Source organism: Larimichthys crocea, chromosome XV (genome assembly GCF_000972845.2).
Source record: "Larimichthys crocea isolate SSNF chromosome XV, L_crocea_2.0, whole genome shotgun sequence".
Taxonomy (NCBI): domain Eukaryota; kingdom Metazoa; phylum Chordata; class Actinopteri; family Sciaenidae; genus Larimichthys; species Larimichthys crocea.
This window is the reverse complement of record NC_040025.1, coordinates 19,262,498-19,286,024: the sequence shown is the minus strand read 5'-3', so window position 1 is coordinate 19,286,024 and position 23,527 is coordinate 19,262,498. Positions and strand designations below refer to the sequence as shown.

General features: G+C 40.2%; 1 protein-coding gene across 3 annotated transcripts in view; it reads right to left on the bottom strand.

Annotated features, from left to right (window-relative positions):
• Positions 1-902: 902 nt before the first annotated feature.
• LOC104919424 (thymocyte selection-associated high mobility group box protein TOX) overlaps positions 903-23,527 on the bottom strand; it is a 73,183-nt gene continuing 50,558 nt past the window's right edge. For 2 of the 3 annotated variants that reach the window (XM_010731439.3, XM_019274689.2), the window contains 5 exons: positions 8,747-8,977; positions 6,369-6,449; positions 3,993-4,391; positions 3,524-3,663; positions 903-2,606 (listed from right to left, as the gene is read on the bottom strand). In XM_010731439.3, coding sequence (XP_010729741.1) covers positions 2,564-2,606; positions 3,524-3,663; positions 3,993-4,391; positions 6,369-6,449; positions 8,747-8,977 — 894 coding nt within the window. In that variant the 3' untranslated portion in view covers positions 903-2,563. The remainder of the gene's footprint in view (positions 2,607-3,523; positions 3,664-3,992; positions 4,392-6,368; positions 6,450-8,746; positions 8,978-23,527) is intronic. The other variant, XM_010731440.3, reaches the window with a different exon arrangement.

Below are 23,527 nucleotides of genomic sequence, written 5' to 3'. Positions count from 1 at the left end.
TCTTATTTATTTTATTTGAAATTCATGTGACATCTCAAGTGTTGATTTTATGAAACTTTTAAATACATTTTTGAAGGTACCTTTGTTGCAAATGATGCCATCTGTTTTCAGGAATGCCCTTCTTTATTGTTGCCCACATTTACACAGTTAAACACATTCACATCTGGAAACAGCAACCACAGTCATGGAGTAACAATGTGGCTCAAGGGCACCTCCGAGGTGTTAATGACAGTGCGCTGAGGCCTTTTGATGTCCTTTATTGTCATTAGAACACATTAGCGTTACACTTCACCAATAGTCTAAATGAAGTCATTGAACTGTAATGAACTGATTCTTCTTTAGGGTAAAGGAGCTGAAAAACAGTGTGGTCATTATTATGAATGAGCTCTAGGGGGCACTGCGTCATCATCACCATGGAGAGAGAGAGAGAGAGAGAGAGAGAGAGAGAGAGAGAGAGATGATAGATTCCATTTCTATTCTACCTTTAATCCAACTGTGAAATTCATAAGTAAAAGGCAGTCTCTTTTTTCCCTCTCAGGTAGTTCTCTGAAAGGCAGAGTCCTGCTGCATCAACTCTTGAGTTTCATCATCACACCTTTACCAAAAAAAACATGACCAGCGGGCAGAAATATGTTGCTTGATATATTATATTGATCATATTTTTCACATGAGGTTAAAGTTCATTAAATTAAGGTACGGTGGGAAGCCTAAACTCCCTGCTAATGAGCTGTGCGACAGCATCAAAGATAATTCTCCTAATTAACCCCTGACACATGCAGGAGAATGCAAAGTTATGCTTACGGCTCTCAGGTGCTGCTCATCTAATTACTAATGAATGTGTTTAGACTGAGTGATGTAAAGCACAGCAAACTGAACCAAATAAGCAGAGTCGTGCACGTCCATTTCTCCACTTTAAACATTTTATTACAGACAAAAGAAAACAAAAGAAGAATTTGTGACACAAAATGAATCTAATGCCGGTGCACCGGAGTTGCACCAACAACAATTTCTGAAAAAATATTTATTATTCTAATAATCATGGTGTTTGATCAATAATAATAATAATAATAATAATAATAATAATAATAATAATAATAATAATAATGCACCCTGATGAAAATAAGCCAAAATGTTACTTCATATCATTCATAAATAGATGTGAAACCTGCAACCAAATTAAATAGAATGACCATATTGTAAAACATATGATATTCAACAAAACAAAATGGGTTCTCTCGTCACTGGCTTTACAAATTAAAGAAGTACATTTGGCAGGTTTATACACAAAAATTAAAATATCTAGCCCCATGACCGTTCCTCCGAAACGCAAATCCTGCTACAGTGAAAAAAAAAAAAAGAAAATATCTTCAGAATTTTTTTTTTCTTCACAAAAAATGATAAAGATGAGTTCAACACAATTCTAAAACACCTAATAAAACTAGTCAAAAACTTTAAAACCCACTGTTATGTTTTTTTTTTTCTTTAGTAACATTTCACATTTAGCAACTTTTTTTTTTTTATTCACCTGTACAAGTGGTGTTGGGACTAAAGGGGTGGGGGTGGGCGGGGTTACAGGTGGGGGCGGCCCTTACTGACCAAGAGGAGGAGGAGCTAAAAGGAGAGGTATCAACCTTTGACCTCTACATTTCGGTAACGTCCTGAGGCCATGAGAAGACAGTGACTCTCTCTATCAGAGCTCCGCCAGTTAAAGAGGAAATGGAGAGCTTGTCAGTCTTTTCTCTCTCATTTGGAGAGAACCAAGACCAGTGAACACAGTTTCAACACAACTTTTAGTGTGTGTATTCCCTCACTGAATCCGCCTGCACGAAAATCACTTAACCAAAAAAAAAGAAATAAAAAAAAAAAGAAAGCAAGGGATTGCAGCTAAATACACACATAAGAGGGATCCATTTTGGTGATATTTACAATCACTCTGTGACAAAGAAAGGAATGAGGGAGTCCTTTACTATGGGCAAGGATGATTTACAAATGTCTTATGTGTTTGTGACTATCTTCATTAAAATTTCGCATTGTTTCCACTCAGTCAGGGTGTTTCAGTCGGTCCTGAAGTATATCCACCCCTGCTGAGGTGACTATATTCTAGTTTCCTGCATTAGCTTTTCTATCCAAGACCTCTACACTTTGAGTATGCTTAGAGCATTTCATCTCCCCGATGAGGGCAGTCCATGGCAAACAGAGTAATGCAATGTGAAGAGAAGAGAAAGCATCTTTAAAAAATTCAAAACAAAATGAGAAGACATTTTTTTGGTCTTCATTTCCAGTATGTTGGCATGAACTTAAAGCTCACTGCCCCCGCAAAAAAAAAAAAGGAAAGTTCGCTGATAAGGAAAAATAAAAAAGCAAGAGAAGTGCCTCAGGCTTCTGGCCGATCTAAGTGCTTGGCAAACAGGTGAAGTTACTGTAGCAGTCTTTGGGATTTTCAAAATCCGTCACAAAAAAAAAAGAAAAAGAAAAAGAAAAACAAAATGGTGTAGAAGCTGATGCATCGATGATGTTATGTTGGATAGCTCCCTGGAGTATGACATTTGGAGGTCTTTCAACTTCAAGTGAGGTAGAGAGGCTTGTCCCGAGCTCCCATACCACTGCTGAGAAAGGAGAAAGTGCATTAATGTATGTCCTGATTATTTCCTCTTTATCCTAAACTTTCACCAGGAACTCCTAGTGAGATTATGAATATTTTTTTTCCTTAAAAAAGAAGGAGGGAAGAAAGGAAGGAAGTCCTGGCTAGGAAAACAGCTGCAAAACAACCATACATCAATCAGTATATTTAGTAAGAACATTTTTTTGCAGATCACTTGGTACTTGAAATGTCAAATACAAAGTCTGTTCTCCACTTATCTTTACTGACACACTGGAAATAATTCAGTATCCTCTAAAACTGCAAACTACAATGATTTGACATTAAGGGTTTTAGGCAAAAGACTCAATCTACTTCAAAGAGCATCAAGCATGATTTGACCCAGGCGCGATCCCATTTGACATACAGATGAATCAGCTCTAAAAACAGGAGATACTGACTTCCAGCTCTGCTGCCTGTGAGAATAGCAACACCAAGTTTCAGGTGTGAGACAAAACAACATTCCTCTTGTACCTGCTTGAATAGCTTGATTCAATAAGGCAATGTGTGCCGACTGAAACACAAGGAAACTTAATTGGATGTCACACTTTTTCTGAGCTGGGTAATAGCATTGTTCTACTGCTGCATTACTCATTTCAATTTCAAGGAGATGCTTTGCTTTAGCAGGGAAATCACAGTTTATGATTAATACTGTCTGAGTCTCTGAGTGTGAAAGTGAAGTGCTTTAGCGCAACTCATTTGGAAAATGAGTAACTGTCAGACAACCACTTGCTATTCTCAACAATCGGATGTCTTGGAGACATTTTTATTTCTGAGCATCCTTTCGTGGCTAACTCATTGTGATTTCTTTTTGTTTATCGTGATCTTTGCACAACATCCACCGCTACCATAACACAGTATGATGACTGATGTGACTGAGCTCACCCGCAGTGGTTGGGTCCGCAGTCCCTGTTGCAGTACTCGCTGTCCCAGTCAGGGTTCTGGCCGTGCACTGGGTTCGGGGCCCCTGGAGACTGTGAGCCCCCGACACTGTTCTGGTAATCAGCCTGGATGTGGGAGAATCCCTGTAGATTGGAGAAGAGGAGAGAAGATAGGAAAAGGTTTGAGACCCACTAGAGTCTGCTGAGCCATGATACTGTATGAGACCAATTATTGTCAGTGGTCTTTATCAATTGCTCCTGAATTTAGTGCACAGGAAACAGGAATAGCTCATTTTTCTCTCTCAATTTACTTCTTAATCAATTCACACAGTTCTTACACTGATATAACCCCCTGCAAGATTAGAGATAGACTTTGCAGCTAAATGTGTAAAAAAAAAAAAATATATATATATATCAGATGCATGTGTTTCATCATTATTCACATACAGATGTTTAATAATGACCAGACCAACCTGTTGGCTGAGAGGAGGGGAATGCAGTGGTGCCTGGAGCCCCATTTGGTGTGAGATGATTGGCTGCGACTGCTGCATGCGGATTGGTTGATTGAGCAGGGAGCTCTGATGCAGGGAGAGCTGGGCGTGGGGGTGCAGAGGTGGGCTGATCTGGAAGGGAGCTGGGGGAGAGGCACTCATGCTAGGCGGCAGCATCTGGGATTGGCTGAGGGTCGGGGCCAAGGTGTGGCGGGGCGGCCCGGCATAGCTCTGGAGGTCCGACAGTGGGAAGGAGCCTGGCGGGCCCAGGTAGGGTGAGGAGGGCTGGGGGGGCACACTGTACAGAGGCTGCTTCGGGGGCAGCAGGTGGGAGGGCTGGCTGGTCTGCTGGGCACTTTTTGGTTCGGGGTCATTGTAAGTCTGTGGATGAATGAAAGATTTAAATAAGATCACTGATTTTTAATTAATGACATGCAAACTGTAATCTGAAACCTCCCGACACGTCACACATTAATCACCATTCATCAAACCCTGATTAAACACATCTCCTCTCTTGTTTTTTAACAGCAGCATCCATTACGCTTGAAACTAAACTTGACCTGACCTGTATCTTAAAGGGATGTTATCTGTCAACCTGGGTATCATACAGCAAGTACGTCAGCCAAGTTCAAAAGGACATGGACCACTATGCTATGCTGTTTGCTACAACAGCTGCAGGGATTTCCTGGAGACTGCTTTCTGTCTTCACGTTTTGTTGGACTCGCAGACAAAGTTTTAAAAGAATGGAGTGTGAGAGATAGATGAGAAGATTGTTTCCAGTTTAAATGCTGAGTTAAGATAACTACCTCCTGGCTTCAGGTTCATATTAAACAGACAGACAGGAGAGTGGTTTCTATCTTCTCACGTAAGAAGTATATTTCAAATTTACTGTATCTCTACAACTGAGGGGGCGAGTAAAATGTCAACAGGACAAATAGTCACAATTAGCTGACAAATACTGGAGTTTCCCTTTAATCATTTCCCACGCTGCCTCATCAGCACTGGCTGATTTTGTCCAAATTCTTGTCAGCTGTTTCACTTCAGAGCTGCTTGTTTCTTGATTCCCTGTTGCAGCTGTCTGGTACAGTCTTAACATGACAGTTAACACTCAAAGCTCCTAACAGCAAATATTTTTAAGCATACTGATGTTCCTTGTTTAATGAGACTATATATTCAATTTTCAGTCTATCATTGGTCTGACAGCTTACACTATTTATTTTGCACCGCTTCACACACACACACACACACACACGTAGACATGCTTGACAGATGGGGAAACAGGGTCGAGGTTGAAAATAGATGCATAGATGAAAATAGATACTCTGATATCACTCAAAACTTCACACTTTTTCTCATTTTGGACAGTATCACTCTGAGCAGGTGCAGCACCTACAAAATACCCCGCCTCCACCTCCACCCCCACCCGACCCTCTCCAGGCCCATATGATGAGCTGTCAGATTGCTCATCTCTAGCCATCAGTGTTGATTAGAAGGTAATGGAGACCATTTGTATGAATAGAGCTGGGGCCGAGGTAATGATCAATAGACACCTTGACAGATAGATAGGAAAAGGAGAAGGGCACACACAAACACACGCATACATTCACACTCACACTGACACACACACACATATGCAGGAGCCCAGGCCGAGAAATGAGGCTGTTTGCCTGCAGAACAAATGGAATGACAAAAGGAATCTTCCCCGCACTACATTGTGTGTTGTTAATACAAGACGGCACTAAACAATGCAATCCACAGCCCTCTCCCTCGCCTTTTCTTTATTCTCGCGCTACTATACCGGTGTATACAAGACACCATCGTTCACTGGGCAACGGGATGTCATAGATCTGAATTAGCAGGAAGGTGTCAGAGGCGCAAACAGCAGGAAATCCTATGATTGCTCGCTTGATTTGGATGTACTTCCTGTTGTAGCCGATGAGATGGAGGAAATCGATGATCTAATGCATGACACAGGTGTCTGTCTTAATGCAGGGTTTTGTATTTTCTAAAAGATCCATATAAAACAGACTCAAACCTGAGCACAGCACACGAGAGAGCAATAATTTTCCACCCTCCATCTCTAATATACGTAGCCATATGCTTGTGCGCTCCAATTGGCTGACCCCTCCCCCGACTATATCACCATACCAGCTACAACCCCCAACCCCCAACATCTGCACCCTATGGAAATCAGGTATTGTTCCTGTTCTTTTTGCATCAGATGCCCCAACCATTCCACCTCCACCACCAACACTACCACCACCTCATCTCAAGGAAGCCCCGCCCAGCCCATTAGCAGGGATTTTCCATCCAATCCATCATCAGTCTTAGCCAGGTCCTATGTGTCATAAGTGTTACCTTGGAAACCAGACTGGCTCGGTACGCAGCCAAGGCTTTCAGGTACTCTTTCTTAGCCGCCTCGGTTTTCCTCTTGTACGCCTGTGAAGAAAAAAGAATCAAAATAAGAGGCTTCGTGTGAGAGGAGAGGTTGACATGCTCATAAATGTGCAGACACACATGTTTGTCTCTCGACACACACACACACACTTTTTATCTAAGACTTTCTTAAACACATGGTGCATACACACACACACGCACACACACACACACACACACACACACACCCTTAATGTTTCCCTTTCCATCAGAGCCAATGGCACAGAACACCTCTATTTCCTCATCACAGCACTAAAACTCCCTCATCTCAATGTGTCTTCCTCTATTGTAGCAACACATCATTTCCATTCCAATCCACCTAGAGAAATGAACTGGAACTTCTCTCTCTCTCTCTCTCTTTTTAGCTTGACAATAACACTCCTATCAGCATACTGACATTAGTGATACACCAGAATGGTTGCTGTCATTTGGCACATTAGGATACGATCCCTGCCTGTGTATGAGTTTTGTCTGAAACTGCCTTCCACATTGTTACAGTGTCGTACAACTAACTGCTGCTGCTGCTGTGTTTCAATGAACTCAGTGTGTTTGCATAAAGGATGTGGCTTTATGAGTGCATATGGATGGGTTTTTGCATGCAGGTATTTCTTTCAGGTATTGTCCATGTAGGATGTAGAGAATAGGGCTATTAGCTATGAAATCATGTCTATTATGCAAAACAAAAAGGAGAGAGAAGTTTGCTTGTCATAACCAAAGTATTTATGCAGTGTACTTTTTAACTCAAACTTCTCAAATGTTAAATGTTGTGTGAACAACGCAAACGTAGGAAGTAGAAAATGGCAACTTTTGATTGAAATATCTAATCAAATATTAAGTAATTATGAATGTGATGATCCCAGCTTTTGTCATTTGACAATTTTGGATACTCTGCGACACATTTGGTCGGTCATTAAAAAAGAAGAAGCAGTTACTCCTTTTTTTTGTGTGCTGTAGAGCAGATGCTCCACACCAATAAGAAACAGTTGTAAAAAATGTAATGCTTTCAAATGCATATCATATTCTACAACATTAACAGCAGTATCCTCGCTCAAAAGCAAACCCTCCTCGCCCCAAGAGAATTGCGTACAGCAAAATAAGCTAACAACCGTGGTTCCTCTTAGACTTGAATACCCATGAGGCAAAACATCATGACCTCCTGTAACTCCATCATCATTAGCATTTCCTACCTATTACTGCTGAGCTCGGGATGACGTTAAATAGCAACAAAAACAATAGAACACTCTTTCTGGATAGCTGAGATGCCCTTCAGCTAAATCCAAGGACGAGACGATAGCGAGGGGGGGGGGGGGGTCACTAATTCTGTATTCTAGGCAGGATCAAAATAGCAGGCGAGAGATATAAATAAAGAGAGTGGAAATGAGAACTTCACACATCCCTGCTTGACAGAGGGCCAATGAAGATGCATGGTGTGGAGGCATCATCTAAGGAGGCTGGAGGGACACAGGAAGCGTGGACCGTACCTGAGCCTGGAGCTTTGTGGGAGTTTCGTTTTGGCAAAGAAGACGATTTTTTTACTTTTTCAACTGTATTTTTGGAAAGTACTTTTTTTAGTTTTGATGGACTTGGCGCTGCTAAGAAAATCTCAGAGGATGCTTTTGCATGACAGTTGAGAGTTTGTGTGTCTGTATTCATATCTGACTGTTTGCTTTTACAGGGCTACACTACCATGTGGGTATGAGAATATTTACACACTGCACAACCAGTCCCAGACTGCTGAAATCTCCCAGATAAGTTTATATTTTTCCCACACTGACCATTTCTTGCCTGTAAAACGTCCAACTTTGTGAGTCTCAGACTGCTTTATGGGCTGCTGTTGCACAGAATACTACACCAACCCTCCCCTTTCCTTTGCTAGAATTAAATTTAGAAAGAAAATCATTTTTATGAGAGTCATGGGAGTAGGGATAAACGGATGGATTATCTTTAGAAAGAGAAGAAGTAGCTCATTAAGGTGAGCTGTATCTCACAGCAATGTTCTGGTAATTACACAGCACATAATGCCAGGGAGAAGCTGCTCGCCTGCTGCAGCATATATGCCATCTACTGGTTGGACCAGAATGTGTGTAAGTGACTGTGTGTCGATGTATGTGTATGTACACCTTTGTGTGAGCACAGAAAATATACATATGCGTTTACTTTTTTTAGTATGTTGTTAATGCAGTAAATATGAGGCCTAAAAAACTATTTCTCCCTTTCATCAATTATAATTTTCACTGCAGGTTCCTGTGTGTTTCCCTATTCACTTTGTTTCAGATTTTCCAGACTCCCATATTTTATACCTGCTTCTGTTCCTCTCCTAGGCTGTCCCACATGGAGGCCACAATCTTGGAGACGTCTCCAAAGGTGGCGTTGGGATTTTGGCCCTTGATGGCCGCTTGGGTGTCTCTGAAGAAGAGCGCATAGGCCGACACAGGTTTCTGTGGCTCATTGGGGTCCTTCTTCTTCTTCTTCTTTTGAGGTTTGGGTTTGGGCTTCATCATTTCTGCTGAGGCCCGCTTCTCACTGCTTATCTGGAGGCACAAAGAGGGATAGGGGAGACGAGAGAAAGGGACGTTGCTGGTCATAAATCAGTTGATTAAAATAACTCTATGCTGCAGCTACTACAAAAAGAAGCTTGATGAGTCTTTTCAGTACGCAACGTATTTATGGGCATGATGCACCGACTAAATCAGATATGCACTTTTTCGAGGTTAAATGATCAACATCAACCACTGTGCACATGACGCTCAGCATAAATGAAATAGCCAAATAGAACACTTAATAAACTCTGGACAGAGGGTGAAAACAGTAGAGTTCTGCGAAGAGCAGCAGCAGCTTGTTCTGAGAAGAGAAAACAGATCAATTTACGGACATGGGTGAATGAAGACTAACAGGACGTCAGTGAGACAGGTAGGCTCTGGAGTGTAGGGGTTAGGGAGGTATGGTCCGGGAGAAATTGGCCAAACATGGAATGGGTTGGAGAGACTCCTGGGCTAATTAAAATCTCATTGATAGCAGTTCCACTCGGTTTCACATTGGTACGACTTTATCAGTTGTTAAATAGCTGGATTCATGGATATTTTCTGGTTTTCTCCCAATCTTTATTTGCCTCTTTCATGTAGATCACAAATAATTGAATTCCACTTTTCTGAGGAAACCATAAAAAATCTATATTTTTCCATAGCATGTACCCAGTTGGTCTGTCAACAATAACACACTGCAATCTCACTACATTTTCAGGAGGCAAAAAAAAACCCCTGCTCACATCTGTGTGATGCACTCGATCCAATACACATGAATACATTTTCATTTTCCGTGCAGGGCTTTGACGGGGAGTCAAATCCAGGTCACCTGATCCTGGTTGTGATTCTATATGGAAATTGCCTTCTTTGCTGAGGAGAGAACACATCAAGCACGAGAGAAAGAGGGAGAGGAAAGGGAGTGGGGAGTGAGAGAGAAAGATAAGGAGAAAGAGAGAGAAGAGGTGCAGCTGAGGGAGGATGGCGAGGAAGAAGTGATGGCTTGATGTTGCCATTAGTATCGGTGGAACATCAGTTAACCTGATTTCTTGGTTGCTATAAAGGCAGGAAAAAACAATCCAATTTCCATCCATATAATAGATGGTATAATGACATACTGAATATATAATGATATACATTGGTATTGTGTCAAATGAAGGATATTTATGTGCACAAATTACGGTTGAGGGGTTATGAGGAATTACTCAAACGTTGTTAGGAGCTTTGAGTGAAGTGAGAGTGAACTCCTTTCTTCATTTTTTATTTATTTTTTTTGTTGGCAAAGAGAGCCCATCTCCAAGGCCAAGATCCTATTTCATCAGGTTGCATTTTCGAAATTTTAAACAGCTTTGAATGTTCTCTTACATGATCCACTGATCCTGGGTTTCGGTGTTAAAACTCAGCAGGAGGGGAAGAACAGACCATGAAAAAGATTTGTCCCTGTGCGAGTATCAAACAGCAACTTGAGGACATTTAAAGACGTTCACATCCATCTAATGCATACTTATCACAGGATTAAGCAACAGCCGTGTTTTTCCCCTTTAACTGTCAATTGGAAAACAGGAAATGACTGCCTTTGAAAATCGCATTGTTTCAGCAAAGCATTTGCAGCCAAACAACACACTGTATTCCACCCAGCATGAAATTAACTAATCAAAATTCAAGGTCCAGGAGCACATTTGGCAGCTAAAGAAAAACTTCAAAATGTCTTTTGTGGTGTGTGGAAATGAATGGATGTTCTCATTCAGGGTGATGTGAAAGTATTGCTTGTCTATTTCACAGCTTACAGGTAATTTTTTGTGTGAGTACGCCTGGTTTCATTAAAAAATAATCATCCCTCACTTTTAGGCAATGAGGCAGAAGACAGGCATTTGAAACGACATCTGTTCCACCCGAGCCTTTGAAGTGAAAATAGAATAAACTGAAGGTAGAGCTAATGGAATGACAAAATAGAAAAAAAAGAAGGCTAAATAATCTCCAGGAAAATTCGCATGTATTCACACAGAGGAAAGAGAAATGACATTCAGCAGCTTGCAGCTATACGCAATCAACCAGGAGTTAAAAAAAAAGACATATTCTTTCATTCCTTCATTTATTCCCTTTATTTATTTTCCTCTCTTTTTGTGAACTTATAGGAGGCAGACAGAGGAAGATGAAATATCAGTGAAAGACTGTAAAGAACACAGATGAAAAATGAATGAAGATGGCTCAACATATCTCTTAAAAAAGAGCATAATAAACCAAAGCTCCACTACGGGTGACAGTGTTAATAATTTTCCTTCAGTCACAGCGTACAAATAGAGGACAAACCCAGAACCTAGAAACTAGATAAATAAGCAATTTGGGGTTTTTCACCAGCTTTCGTTTTCTCTCAACTTGTCTAATCAACATCTTCCTACATTTCCCAGAATACCTTAAGAAAAAAAAAAGAAGAAAAAAAACAAGAGTGGGTGTGAACAAACACTGCAAAAAGGCCAAAAAAGTCATAATAGGCAAATGTATTTTAGGATGATTACATCTTACCAAGAAACATTTGCTTTAGCATGTTTATCTTGTTTCAAGGTAACTGGTCTTGATATGACTTATATAGATATACAAATTATTTTTAATGGCAAGAGCTGACAAGAAACAAGAGTTAATGTGAATTGCCTGACTGAAACACTCATATCCCAGACATCTATTTAGATAAAAGTGAAGTCATGCACTTTCAAGAAGCAGACTTCACTGCAAAATGTATTTATCTACACTAGGAAAGCATAACAATTATAACATTCATCTTGCTAAAAAGACAAATAATCGAGTTTGGTTTATTTTGATTATTTTATTTTAGACTTAGAGTTTGGGTCAAAATGTGTTTTACAGCTGCCTGATTTTAAGATAGCTTAAACAAGTCTCCTTTGCTTACCTCATCATCCGATTTTTGGATTGATTATAGCAAATTCCTCAAGATCAACATTTGTAATTGAGTTTGTAATCTCATGGATAAAATTACTCAAGTATTGGATGCAGAGGTTACTTTTGTTTCTTTCTCTTTTCCTCAGTCACAAACACATTCATGAGTGGTTTTACTAGCTGCCTTTACAGATTACTGACGGTGGATAAACAAAAATCCACCGTGTATCCACTATACAATATCAAGCTCATTTTCCTTTCTTAGTTTTGTCATTCAGGTGCACAGAACAGTAATGATCCTGACAGCTGTTGTTGTCAGTTGAGAAAAAGAGAGAGTCACATCCCTTATTCATAACACAACATCTTGTGGCTGCACTGCATTCTGGTCTATTTTCTGATACTGTCAGTGAAGAGATTGGTATCTGGTCCTCTTCTACGATGGATTTCTCCCTGTGCGCCTGTTGATGCAAAATGGTGAGCCTGTAAAGTAGCTCTTTGATTCTGATGTGCTGACACTGGATCCTGACGTTTACCATCCGTATTTTAGACTGTTGGACATTTATCTCCTGTCCTACAACACTGTAGTTCTGCTGGAGATATCGTGATGTGACATGATGTAATTTTCTCTACGTTTGGCCAGACATGCACAGTAATAGGAAAAAAATACATGTATACCCACCAAACAACAGAGTGCATCACAATATATAATAGCAATATTGCTGTGGCAATTTGAGTTGAAATGCTCGGTTTCCTATTTGTTGGAAAGCTATCGCCTTAAAACTATGGGAATTATTATGTATCTGAAGTCAAGTCAGGTTTAGTCAGAGGATCAGGCTCCACTTCCCAATGAATATTCACAATTTTAATTAGTGTGTCAGATGATTTGACAGGGCGAGTAACATAAACTCCAGTGAACATGTGCAGAAGTCTGCTTCAGATCATCATCGTCTTCTGTTGCTTCTACTGTACTTTAACTGGAGTTTTAGTTTGGAAGCCAATCCGCACACATGTTTTGGTTGAAAAGTGGAAATGAAGATCTATTAACCGGCTGATCCCAACATTTCCATCTCGTGGAAAAAAAAAATCCTGAACATCGACTAAAGAATAGCAGCAAAGGCTTTTCAGATGCAAAGAGAATTGATGACAGTCAATGACACAGTGGGTAAAAAATGTATGAATGTTTCAGTCAAAGGACCATTTAAAGACCATGTGTTCTTAGAGACATAAATCCTGTAGCGATACTGTAACTTTACTCGTGTCAATACAATGTCTAAGTTTCAGTTCTAATACCAAACCATATTTCTTTCAATAGTTCAATAGCTTCCCTTGAAATAATATCTAATATATATAATTTAACAAAAGAAGACAAACTTCTTAAATGTTAAATGTTTTTTGTTTTTTTTTAGTATTTTTGTTTTTCAGGAACTTTGCCAGAATTTGTCAAAAATCGAATATCAAATCATCAAATATTTGATGGCAGCTTTTGTCACATGACATTGTTATGTACACAATTTATACTCTTTTTATTAACTACTGACTAAACTAAACTAAAATAATATTAGTTCTTGGATACTGAGGACACAATGCCCATTTACAAGGCATTGAGAGAGAAAGAGAGAGAGAGAGAGAGAGAGAGAGAGAGAGAGAGAGAGAGGGATAGAAGGGGTGGTGGATGTGGAGAGAGAGATAGGGAGGAGGGGGTAGCTGTAATTCTGAATGGACAGCACTGCACTGGCAAGACAAGATTAGAATTGACAGCCTGATAACTGCGTCACTATCAAAACAGCAGAGACAGAGAGGGAGATAGAGAGAAAGGGAGAGAATGAGGGAGTGAGAGAAAGAGTGAGGGAAGAGTGCAGAGTGTGAGATGCAAAGGAAAAGAGAGAGAGAGAGAGAGTTGATGTAGAGAGAGCAGATAAAAGGAGGAGAGGCGGTGGAGTGATGTAGAGAGAAGAGGTTTGATAACAACAACAAAAAAAAAAGGACGGGCGTAAATGCAAAGACTGACAGAGTATAAGAGACATGAACATTAGATAATAAAACCAGGTAATAGTATGGGAGAGTATAAAAGTGTTTTTCCAATCACAACCTCCTGAATATATGCATCATCATCATCATCATCATCATATACACTGAGCAGTGGAGAGTGCGGCATGGTGTATCGATTTCAAAAGGCCATAAAAACAAACAGGAACTACTCAGAGGTGATGCACAGATACACTTTCTCTTTACAGTGATGGCCATTACACCAAAGCATGATGCAGATACTGAACATGCCACTAAATCAAATCTGAATGCCAACAATTATGGAAATGGGAAAATACACACAGCAGTGATATTCACTGTGTTCTACGGTTTGTAGTACAGAGTTTGTGTGCAAACATGAACAGAGAATACATGATAAACCCATTTTTGCAGGGCGATATCCTTTGAATGTGCACTGGTCTGAAGAACGAGACAACGTACAAGTAGTACTCAGCAGCAGACGGTGATACAGAAGAGGGTCTTCAAAACAGCAGTTCGGGAACATCAATCAAAGATTCGGAGTGAAATAGTCTGATCAGAGACTAAAAAAAGCCAGTAAAAGTAGTTTTACCAGAGAAGAATAATAGCATATTTACCATTGTTTTCAATACTGAACTGCGTAATTGGCATGAACAAAGCTTATGATGCAACTGAGAACTCGAACAACACCTATTCGCACACCTAGCTCTTTTTTGGACTCCACTACTGTGGGAAATATCTTTAACTGCTTAAATGTTCCACCAGCTAGTCATTAACTTTGCCACTGTTGCTGCAGGGTGCTGAGGTTTTTTTAAATTCTCGAGCCAATGTTGATAGGAGCGTTGAGAAAGAAAACCCATACAGTGAAACTGTAGACCAGAAAACCATAGCAATGACTGAAAGATGCTATCGGAGCTAAATGGAACTGTGGTCTAATGATAACGCTTGATGGGTTTGTCAGTACGAGCGACCACTTCATTAATGTAAAAATATTGATTATAGCTGCTTCTTTAGTCTCATGTAAAAAGGATCAAAAGCTCAAACTAACCAGGGTGAATAGTGCTCAGATGGTTCAAGGCACTATGTCCTTCTGTATTTTTTATTTCATTTTAAAGACACTGAGAAAAGAAATGAAATAATTATATCTGTAAAAAATGTATATGTAGTCTGGTGGAATAGACTTCTTCAACTCCTAAACCAAGCACGGACCTCTCCACACAGGCATACTGGAGCGAAGTGCAGCTTAGTGCAGCTGTTACCGACTCTAAGCCTTTGTGGGTTTATAAATAGATAAATGTCCATGGTTAGAGAAGCAGCAGTTAGAATAATGTAATTTTAAAATGCCATATATAATTTTTCTGCAATTTTCACCACCAACTGTAACTTGCAGCCTTAAGGAATAAGTGGGTTGTGTAGTGCAACAAAAATATCAGAAGAAAAGATTATCGTGGCTCACGTCTTCCATGGTTGGCTACAAAGTCAGCTGGTATAAAAAGAGTTTGCCAACTGAATCATCCATCCAGTTGTTAGCTGCAGCTTGTAACAACGCAGGCAGTGCAGAAACGTATGATGAATAGTGAAAACTATCCAAAGTTTTTCCAAAACGACATGTTTTTAAAATCGCATATCAAATGTTTGTTATGTCAGTCTACCTGACTGTGAGATCAGATGATTCTGGAGCAGAAGAGAATAAATGCTGGAGTGGGTTTTTGCGAGAGCAAGTCTTTGTTAAGTTTCCATAATTAGGGGAGAGGATTATGTGGGCTTACGTTTTGGTTTTTATTACATGCATTTAGTTGTTAGTTAGATATCGGTTTCACCTAGCATTTCAAAGTGCCCCTGTGTGTAATGCTGTCAGGATTGTAGCCTTAAAAATGTTGGCAGGCAAGACGAGAATGTAAACAAAGCTGTTTGAGATCTGAATGATTCAACCTTCTCTAAACTAAGACTGCCTGTAGATGCCATGAATAGAATCCAAAATAAGGTGCTTGTTAAAATAGCTAGATCCTGTGCAAATATTACACGTGTGATAGTCATAAATCCTTCATATATTATACATCTTAAACTACCTGTCAATTATTTTACAGTTACCCATGTGTTCTTGCTCTTGCCTTTGTGTATCCCCCATCATCTAGTTCACCATAAAGGCTTCATGGATTAAAATATGGCTTAAAAATATATACTGTGCCCTTCTCATCTGGAAACGATTAGAGCTCCATGTCAGACTGCCCATCTGTAAGTAATGAGCAGGACTGCATGTCAAAGCCGCCGCACAGATCTCTGAGTAGAACCAGGCATTTGTCCAGAGAGCAGCACTCATCAAATAAAAATACAGCCCGGCCAAAACAATAATGAACCGGAAGTGCCGAATCATGGCTGTGATCTAAAAGACATGAAAGGACATCAGTGGGAATCTCATAGACCTGGTCCATAAACCATAAATGGTCCCATTATGGAATTTGTATCCAGTTATGATACCATGCCATTACAAATATACAAGGTCTTTATGATGTGGAGTATTTCATTAGCGTTTTTCAGACATGCAGGCTAGCACTACCAAGCTGGCAATGTGGATTTGATTTCAACCAATATTCCCATTGCAGATATTTTAATTCAAACTCCAGCCCAAAGCCATTGCTGAACTAAGCTGCATGATTTATCTGACTCTGAAAAATGACTGACAGCTCTGAAGAGCTCCTCCCTACAAGCTCTGCCTAACAGCACTGGACCTACTTAATCAGCCTAAATTGCAAAGTCGAGGCCCTTGTATTTGGTAATGTGGTGAAAACAGTGGCAAGTGAGAGCTAATTAGATTAACGGTAGTTTAACGAGCTGTTGGAGGGGCCCCCGCAGATTGGATTTTAATAAATAGTGGCAAAAGCATCTGCTATGCACTTCCTGGCTCTGCTGGCATCCTAATTGGCCCCAGTGGGTTGCTGTAGCTCAGCACTACACAGTGTAATTTAGGAGGGGGGAAAAAGGCAAAATGCTTATCTTCAGTGCAGGTAAGTATGGGAAATGAAATTTTAAAAAAGTCTTTAGGACTCTAAGGCTTCACTGGCAAAGATTTATCAACATTATTACTACACTAATGCACAATTTCTAAGACTTTTATCACCACAGAACATCCACAAAATGTCCACAAAGCAGGAAGAGAGAATACAACTGATTTGGACAGATTCATCTTTTCCTATTATTTGTTTTCAAGATGAAATGTTCCCATGATGAGGTCTATGTAGAGGCAACAGCATAGAAAGGGAAAAAAACAATTAATCAAACATGAATGAGCGACCATAGCAGGGTTATTTCCATAGCAACAGCCCGAGGGGACAACTTGAACCCTTTAATGTGAGCTGGTGATGTCTCTTTGTAAACATCTGCGCAGTGGGGGGAGAAAGCCAATGAGAGAGCCTGGCAACAGAGGCATCACAGGGCAGCAACCTCTTGGTAACAATCGAAGTGTCCATTATCTAGTGTTGAAAGGACCTAAAAGTGCTCGGAAATATTGTATTCTGGTGCATTTGAAGTTGAAAAGCGTCTTTCTATTACTGCTGTTAAGTGTCAGAAAACATTGACTAAGTTTACAGTGAGGCTGCTAAAAAACAACATGCAAATGATGAGGGAAAAATGAACTGACATCAAAGCCATTTACGCAAACAAATTGTCGACGTTATTCCTCTTACACCAGGCAACAAATCACTCATAATCTCTCTCATACTTATGCCTTATGCAACCAGCAACCAGTTGGCTCGTTCAGCCTGCAGCTGTGACCAACAGAAGGCGATATGTAAGTGTACACAAAGAGCACACATTGCTATTATCAAGGGTCGCTTTTTGGTGGCCATAAAGACACTAGACTGTCATTTCACAAGTCCCAGATAGAGGAGGGAGGAATTGTTGTCAAAGCAATCTGTTTTCTTTGTCCACTAACAAGATACATGAGTAAAACTCCTTAAATTTCAGAGTTACAAGAGTAATGCATGAGCTGAAGAGGAAAAAAACGAGAGCACAAAGCTCTGAAAGTAACCTGATTGCAGTCTAAAAATGACGAGGGCAGCTTAAGTATACAGTAGCAGAATAGTAATTCAGTCAACCACAATGCTTGTCGCATGTAAAAGGGAACAAGAGCAGCCAATAGTTTTTAGTGGTCCATCCTCAACTCAACAATCCCTTGTTCTAATCTTCATTCAGTTCTTTGTGAAGGGCAGAGAAATAAAGTGAAGTGCACAAAAATCCCCAAATTTCAGTAACAACAAAGCCAGTAACGGCCTTTAAAAGCTCTAGAAAGGATGTGAATGAGGCCTTTTTCACGCTCCCTCAGCGCTCAAACAGCTCATCAGTGACTGGGCAGTATGTGGATCCTGGCAGCACCACCGCTGGCAGGAGCAGGTATCCATAAACCTCTTGTCCCAAACCTCAGTGGTTCCTTGGGCGAGAGTAATGGCTTCTTTGCAATGGGCTGCGCTGTGCTATTGTAGAATCACAGAGCGGTTAATTGAAACAAATGACTCTAATAATGGGACATTATCCCCACAGGCTGGCTTTGTGGTGGGCCTAATTAGCATTACGGTGGTGGCGAGGAGGACGAGTCACCACGCTGATCCCTCAAAGGAAACAGCCGAGGCCCCTTTTTAAGTGGGCAGTACGGGATTCTCCTACTTACTGTGTGTGACGGTGCTGGGCTTTTTCAAAACCAGCGTGGTAAATGTAAACATGTTTAGTCACCCGCGGTGAGGGTGACTAAACATGAGGGTGAGCCGGGCTCTGTTAGCCGCTGTGCCGATACTGCTTCTCCTTTCTTGTTCTTGAACCTCCCCTGGACGAGAGAGCTCAAAAGATTTGATGTCAGTACAAGCAAAACAAATGGCTATTTTTATTGCCAGATTAGGACTGCAAATCAAGATCTTTATAGGTAAATTAATTGAATAAGTAAATTAATAACCTGATCTATAAAATGTCAGAAATATAGACAAATACCTAGAACACTTTCCAAAAAAATGCATCTTCATATTGCTTGTTTTGTGCAACCAACAGTTAAATGTATTAAAAAGCAGCACACTCTTTAAATCCGGCAACTAGAACCTAAGAATATATTTTTTTATTGACTAACTGATTGATCAACTAATCGCTTCGCCAACTGCTCACCTTGCTGTCCTCTTGCATGTCATCACGTCCTCCTTTGTGGCGTCAATGGCCTGTAACTAATGTGACAACATGAGATATTGTTTTCCAGATGTATTTTGATCACCACTGAAATCTGTTTTTGCCATTCCTAATTGTTTACCCTTGTACATGATGATCCCAGAAAGTCAGCTGTAATGCGGTGTTCAAATCTCTGTGACCAAGCTGTTTTAAATATTCATTAGTCGTAACAGTCGCCTAAGGTTATTTGAATTAGTCGCATGAATATTCATGACCGGCAATGAATGAGCATTTGTTTTTAATGCTCAATCCGTTAATACTCATCTTCATTACTTCACTCCGAACCCTGCACGCTAACCTGCACAAAACAAAGCTTTACTTTGAAAGCACATTCTGTTTGGAAACCTATTTGTTTCAGTTTAAATGAAACGGGAGTGCCCTCCCAATTATCTCGCTGCCATTTCTCTTGACAACTACAAGCCACATTGTTCACCCCTGTTGTGGAGTGCAGCACTGAAGGGCATCTGTTTTTTTTTTTTTTTTTTTTAAATGAAAAGCCACAACAGAAAACATTTCAACTGTTACAAAAAGTGATTTATCTGGGAACGTCACTGAGATGTCATATCTATCCCAGTGAAAGGCAGCAGAGCAAGCAGGTCATATGAGATATGTCTAAAACCTACATTGGAAAAAAAAAAAAAAAAGATTGCTGTTTCAATTTAAAAAACACAAGTAATCCAGCTGCACTGAGCATGTGAAGTCAAGTCAAACTGAAATTTTCAGCGACATGGTTTTTCTTTTAGATAAAGTTTATTTGAAGGCAGTTCTCGTCGTAACATTGTAGGGAGAGTGTGAGGCCTGGAAATTTTTAAAAAAGATTTCACTGTGTGGTGCCTCATAGAACAGATTACACCTTGTTTATATTCACACTTTTGCTTTCTGTGCATTGTCATATCTGTCTGAATATCACTTGTATAAGATGTTTTGCGACACAGATTCGTGTACACTGTTGGCAGGCTTACTCTGACCTTTTTAATGGCTTGATTGTGCCTCCATCTAACTGTCCCTGTGCTGTCAATAACCACAGCTGTCAATATAGTTTTTATGTTGCTGCATTAAAATAGTTATGGCCTTTCCCCAGGCCTCTGTGTCTATGTCCTAAATGCCAAGTGATGCAAAATAAATTTCCTTTCACCGATTAAACGAAGTCAAATTAAGTCAAGCTCACATAACCTTGTAGCAATCAGTGACAAAGTCTGATCCTGGAAATACACAGAAGCATTGCGCTGTACTTAAACAATGTGCACAACATGTACCGGGTCATACAGGCCAGGATTAGATGGTTTTATTTTAAAACCTCTAGTCAATATTATCTATATTACTAATGAATCAAATAACTATGTGTAACATATAAGTTGCTCGCAGTGAATTATCCTCTAACCCTTCAGCTTTTTTGCCTCTTTAAGTCAATTGTTTTGGCGCTTTGGTGCTTTACACATATTTCATCAGGTGGCCAATAACGTGACTCTAAACGAATGCTAATGTTATTATTGGATAGATGGGCTAACATGTAAGCAGTAACAACTTTAAAAAGTGATAATATGTTTAGGGTTGGCTGTTAATGCAGCCTTAAAAAATAAATAACCAAAGCAGTATCTTTAACTGACAAATTATCCATGATATCAACAGTAACTTGTCAAAATAGCTTGTCACCGTCTCAAAAGAGCAGAACATTAAAAATCGACTGCTGGTAGCCTGTCACACATCACAAATCTTGCCAAAAATATTAATATGGCACCACATGTTTAACAAAACTGAACAAAGTTCCCATTAGGAGTCATCTGACTGAGTGACATGAACTTGTAAAACTGGCAGCTGCTTTTTTGGCAGCAGGGGCTTTCCTCCTCTTTAACCAGCCTCATTACACCGGTAATGAGACAGGGGTTGGTGCTCTCTTTCAATATTTAAACACGCTGGCGCCCCTCAAGACTCTGTGTTGGGGCCGTTCTGCAAACTCCTCCACGACCCCTCATTACTGTCTACTGGTGAGGATCCCTCCTCTTTATTTTTTCAAAGGGCTGGATCATGCTCGCATCTCCCACGCCGTAGCCTCAGCCAGACCTGAACGATCAGGGGGCTTGTTGAACATGAGACCCCTGGGTGCCACCTCTTCCCCGAGCGCCACGCTGACAGCTAAGGGTGAGACAGGGATTCTCCCTTTGCAATGAGCATTCACATGAAGGCATGTTACATTTCACAGTATCCAGTCAACCAAGACCTGGCTTTTTCTGCCTCAATTTAGAGGAGCTGACAGAGTAGGTCAGTGTTGTGGGGAGGAGTTAAAAGAATGTAAGAACATTTCTGATGGACAGCTCTGTCTTTTATAATGCCGATGTTGATCCTTCTGCTTGTTGGAGTCCTTGTAAATGGTGCAATTTCAGGTGAGAAATGGTTCAAGACTGGCAGTTAAGACTATTATGAACAACATGCGACTGCAGGAGAAAGGATCGAGCCTTACACCTAAACAAAGTGCTAAATCTACCGGTTGAAAATAAATAGAAAAAACAAACCTCAATGCACAGCAAGTTCTGAAATTTGCCTAAGACTCAACACATGTATTTGACACCTGTTTTATTCATCTACTGCACTTTTTCTCTGCTGCCTGTGGAGTCATAATTAGATGGAAAAGAGGAGGTTGTCAGACAGAATAAATTTAGCCTGAAAAAACATGGCTCTTGCAGAGACATATGCTGTTCTTCAGACCAGAAATCTAAAGACTATTATATAGTCAACTCTAAATGAACAGAAATTACAGTCTTTAAAGCTACAACGATGAACTGATGCTAAATTGTGTGTCTATGCAACGTGTGGATGATGGCCAGTCCGCTGCTCTCAATCCTGTAATGATTTAACTGTGTTTGCTGTAGGATCGATGTGCGCTGAAAAAGAGAATCCCAAAGCAGGGAGAAGTTTATAGAGCTTTAGCCTTAGGCTAAATGTTGTACAAAAAACAGCAACAACATCCCTTGAGATGAAGCGTATCTGTTGCTCCAGCTGAGCTTGTACTTGTAGGAGGTTTATATGTGCACTGAAGAATAGCTTTTATTGAAGAGAAGTGTATCCTTAAGGTAATGCTGTTGACTTTTTATTTGCTTCTTCAGCGACGGCGAAAGAAGACTGCTGAATGATTAGCGTTTTGGTTTTCCGGCTATCTCCTTCAATTTCTGTCTGTAAGGGTTTTGTTAATACAAAACAACAAAGGTTCGTCTCTTCATTTCCGACCCTGGTTACACCATGAGCCTATTTCCATCCGCCCTCGTTATTCTTTAAGCATTCAGCAGACGTAAATGCAATCTTCCTTATTATGCCTTTATCAGTATGAAATTAAGGTTAATTGACTTTGTTGGGGAAGCGTCAAATGAAACATCCCTAATGGAAGCAAAATGAAAATAACGTCATCTTCGATTGCTTTAAAATATTTCTCAATATACAGCCTACTTTCCTATTCCGCAGCCTCAGAAATAAGCTCCTCTTGTCCCAGGAGATAATAAATGAATTGAATCCCCCAACTCCAACCCCCCCACCACCCCCCCCTCTTCCTTATCGGTCATCTATTTTTCCAGAGTAAGCTATTACTTGCTGGGGTTGCTAGGCAACAAGAAATATTAATAGCGGCTATTATTAGCCAGGCTCTGCTAGAGTAGTACTAAAATGTGGAAGTGGGAAACATGAATGTGTTACATAAATCTCTGGACCTTTCACAGTGTGTGCAAGTCTCTGTTTGTGCAGTGATTTATTGCAATGACGGTTCATTTATGAGAAAAGGGGGTGTGAAATAAGAAAATGGAACATTACCCTGAAGGGCTATTTGAGAATAAATAATTGCAAAGGTGAAACAAAAGCTGTGTAAGAAGCAGGCACTCCCTCTCTGTTTCCTTTTTAAAAGGGGCTGCTTTGTTACACATACTTGTGCGTGGACATCACATAAATATAAACTTTATACACAAACACTGCATACATGCATTCAGAGATGCAGTTTATATGTTGTCTTCTAATAAAATCAACCCATCCAAATTATTGTATAGGTTTCCAGGGATTTATTGGAAAATTCCAGTCAACAGCATCTTTCTCCTGCACCAAGCATGTTCAGCATAGTAGCCATTGGATTGTGACCTAATCCTGAAGACAGGCTTTAATGGAGGCCTTAGCTACCACCCACGAAAAAAATGGGAGTCTGCAACTTATGCAGTTTGATTCTGAAAATCACATAAGACCTGATTAACGGAGGATAAATGCCACGGATGCTCACATTAAAGCATAAATATTCATGATGGAGGGCAGAGAGAAAAAAAGTAATATTTATGTCAGATGAAAGTATATAATGTTGAATAATTCACCGCACAGGCCATCTATAATTCATCTGGTTCGATCCTATGATTAAAGCATTTGAATGTGTTCGCCAGGGGTGTTTACATGTTCAGTCTGAAGCATGTTTAACACAAGAAAAAGTCCCTTTTCTGGAAG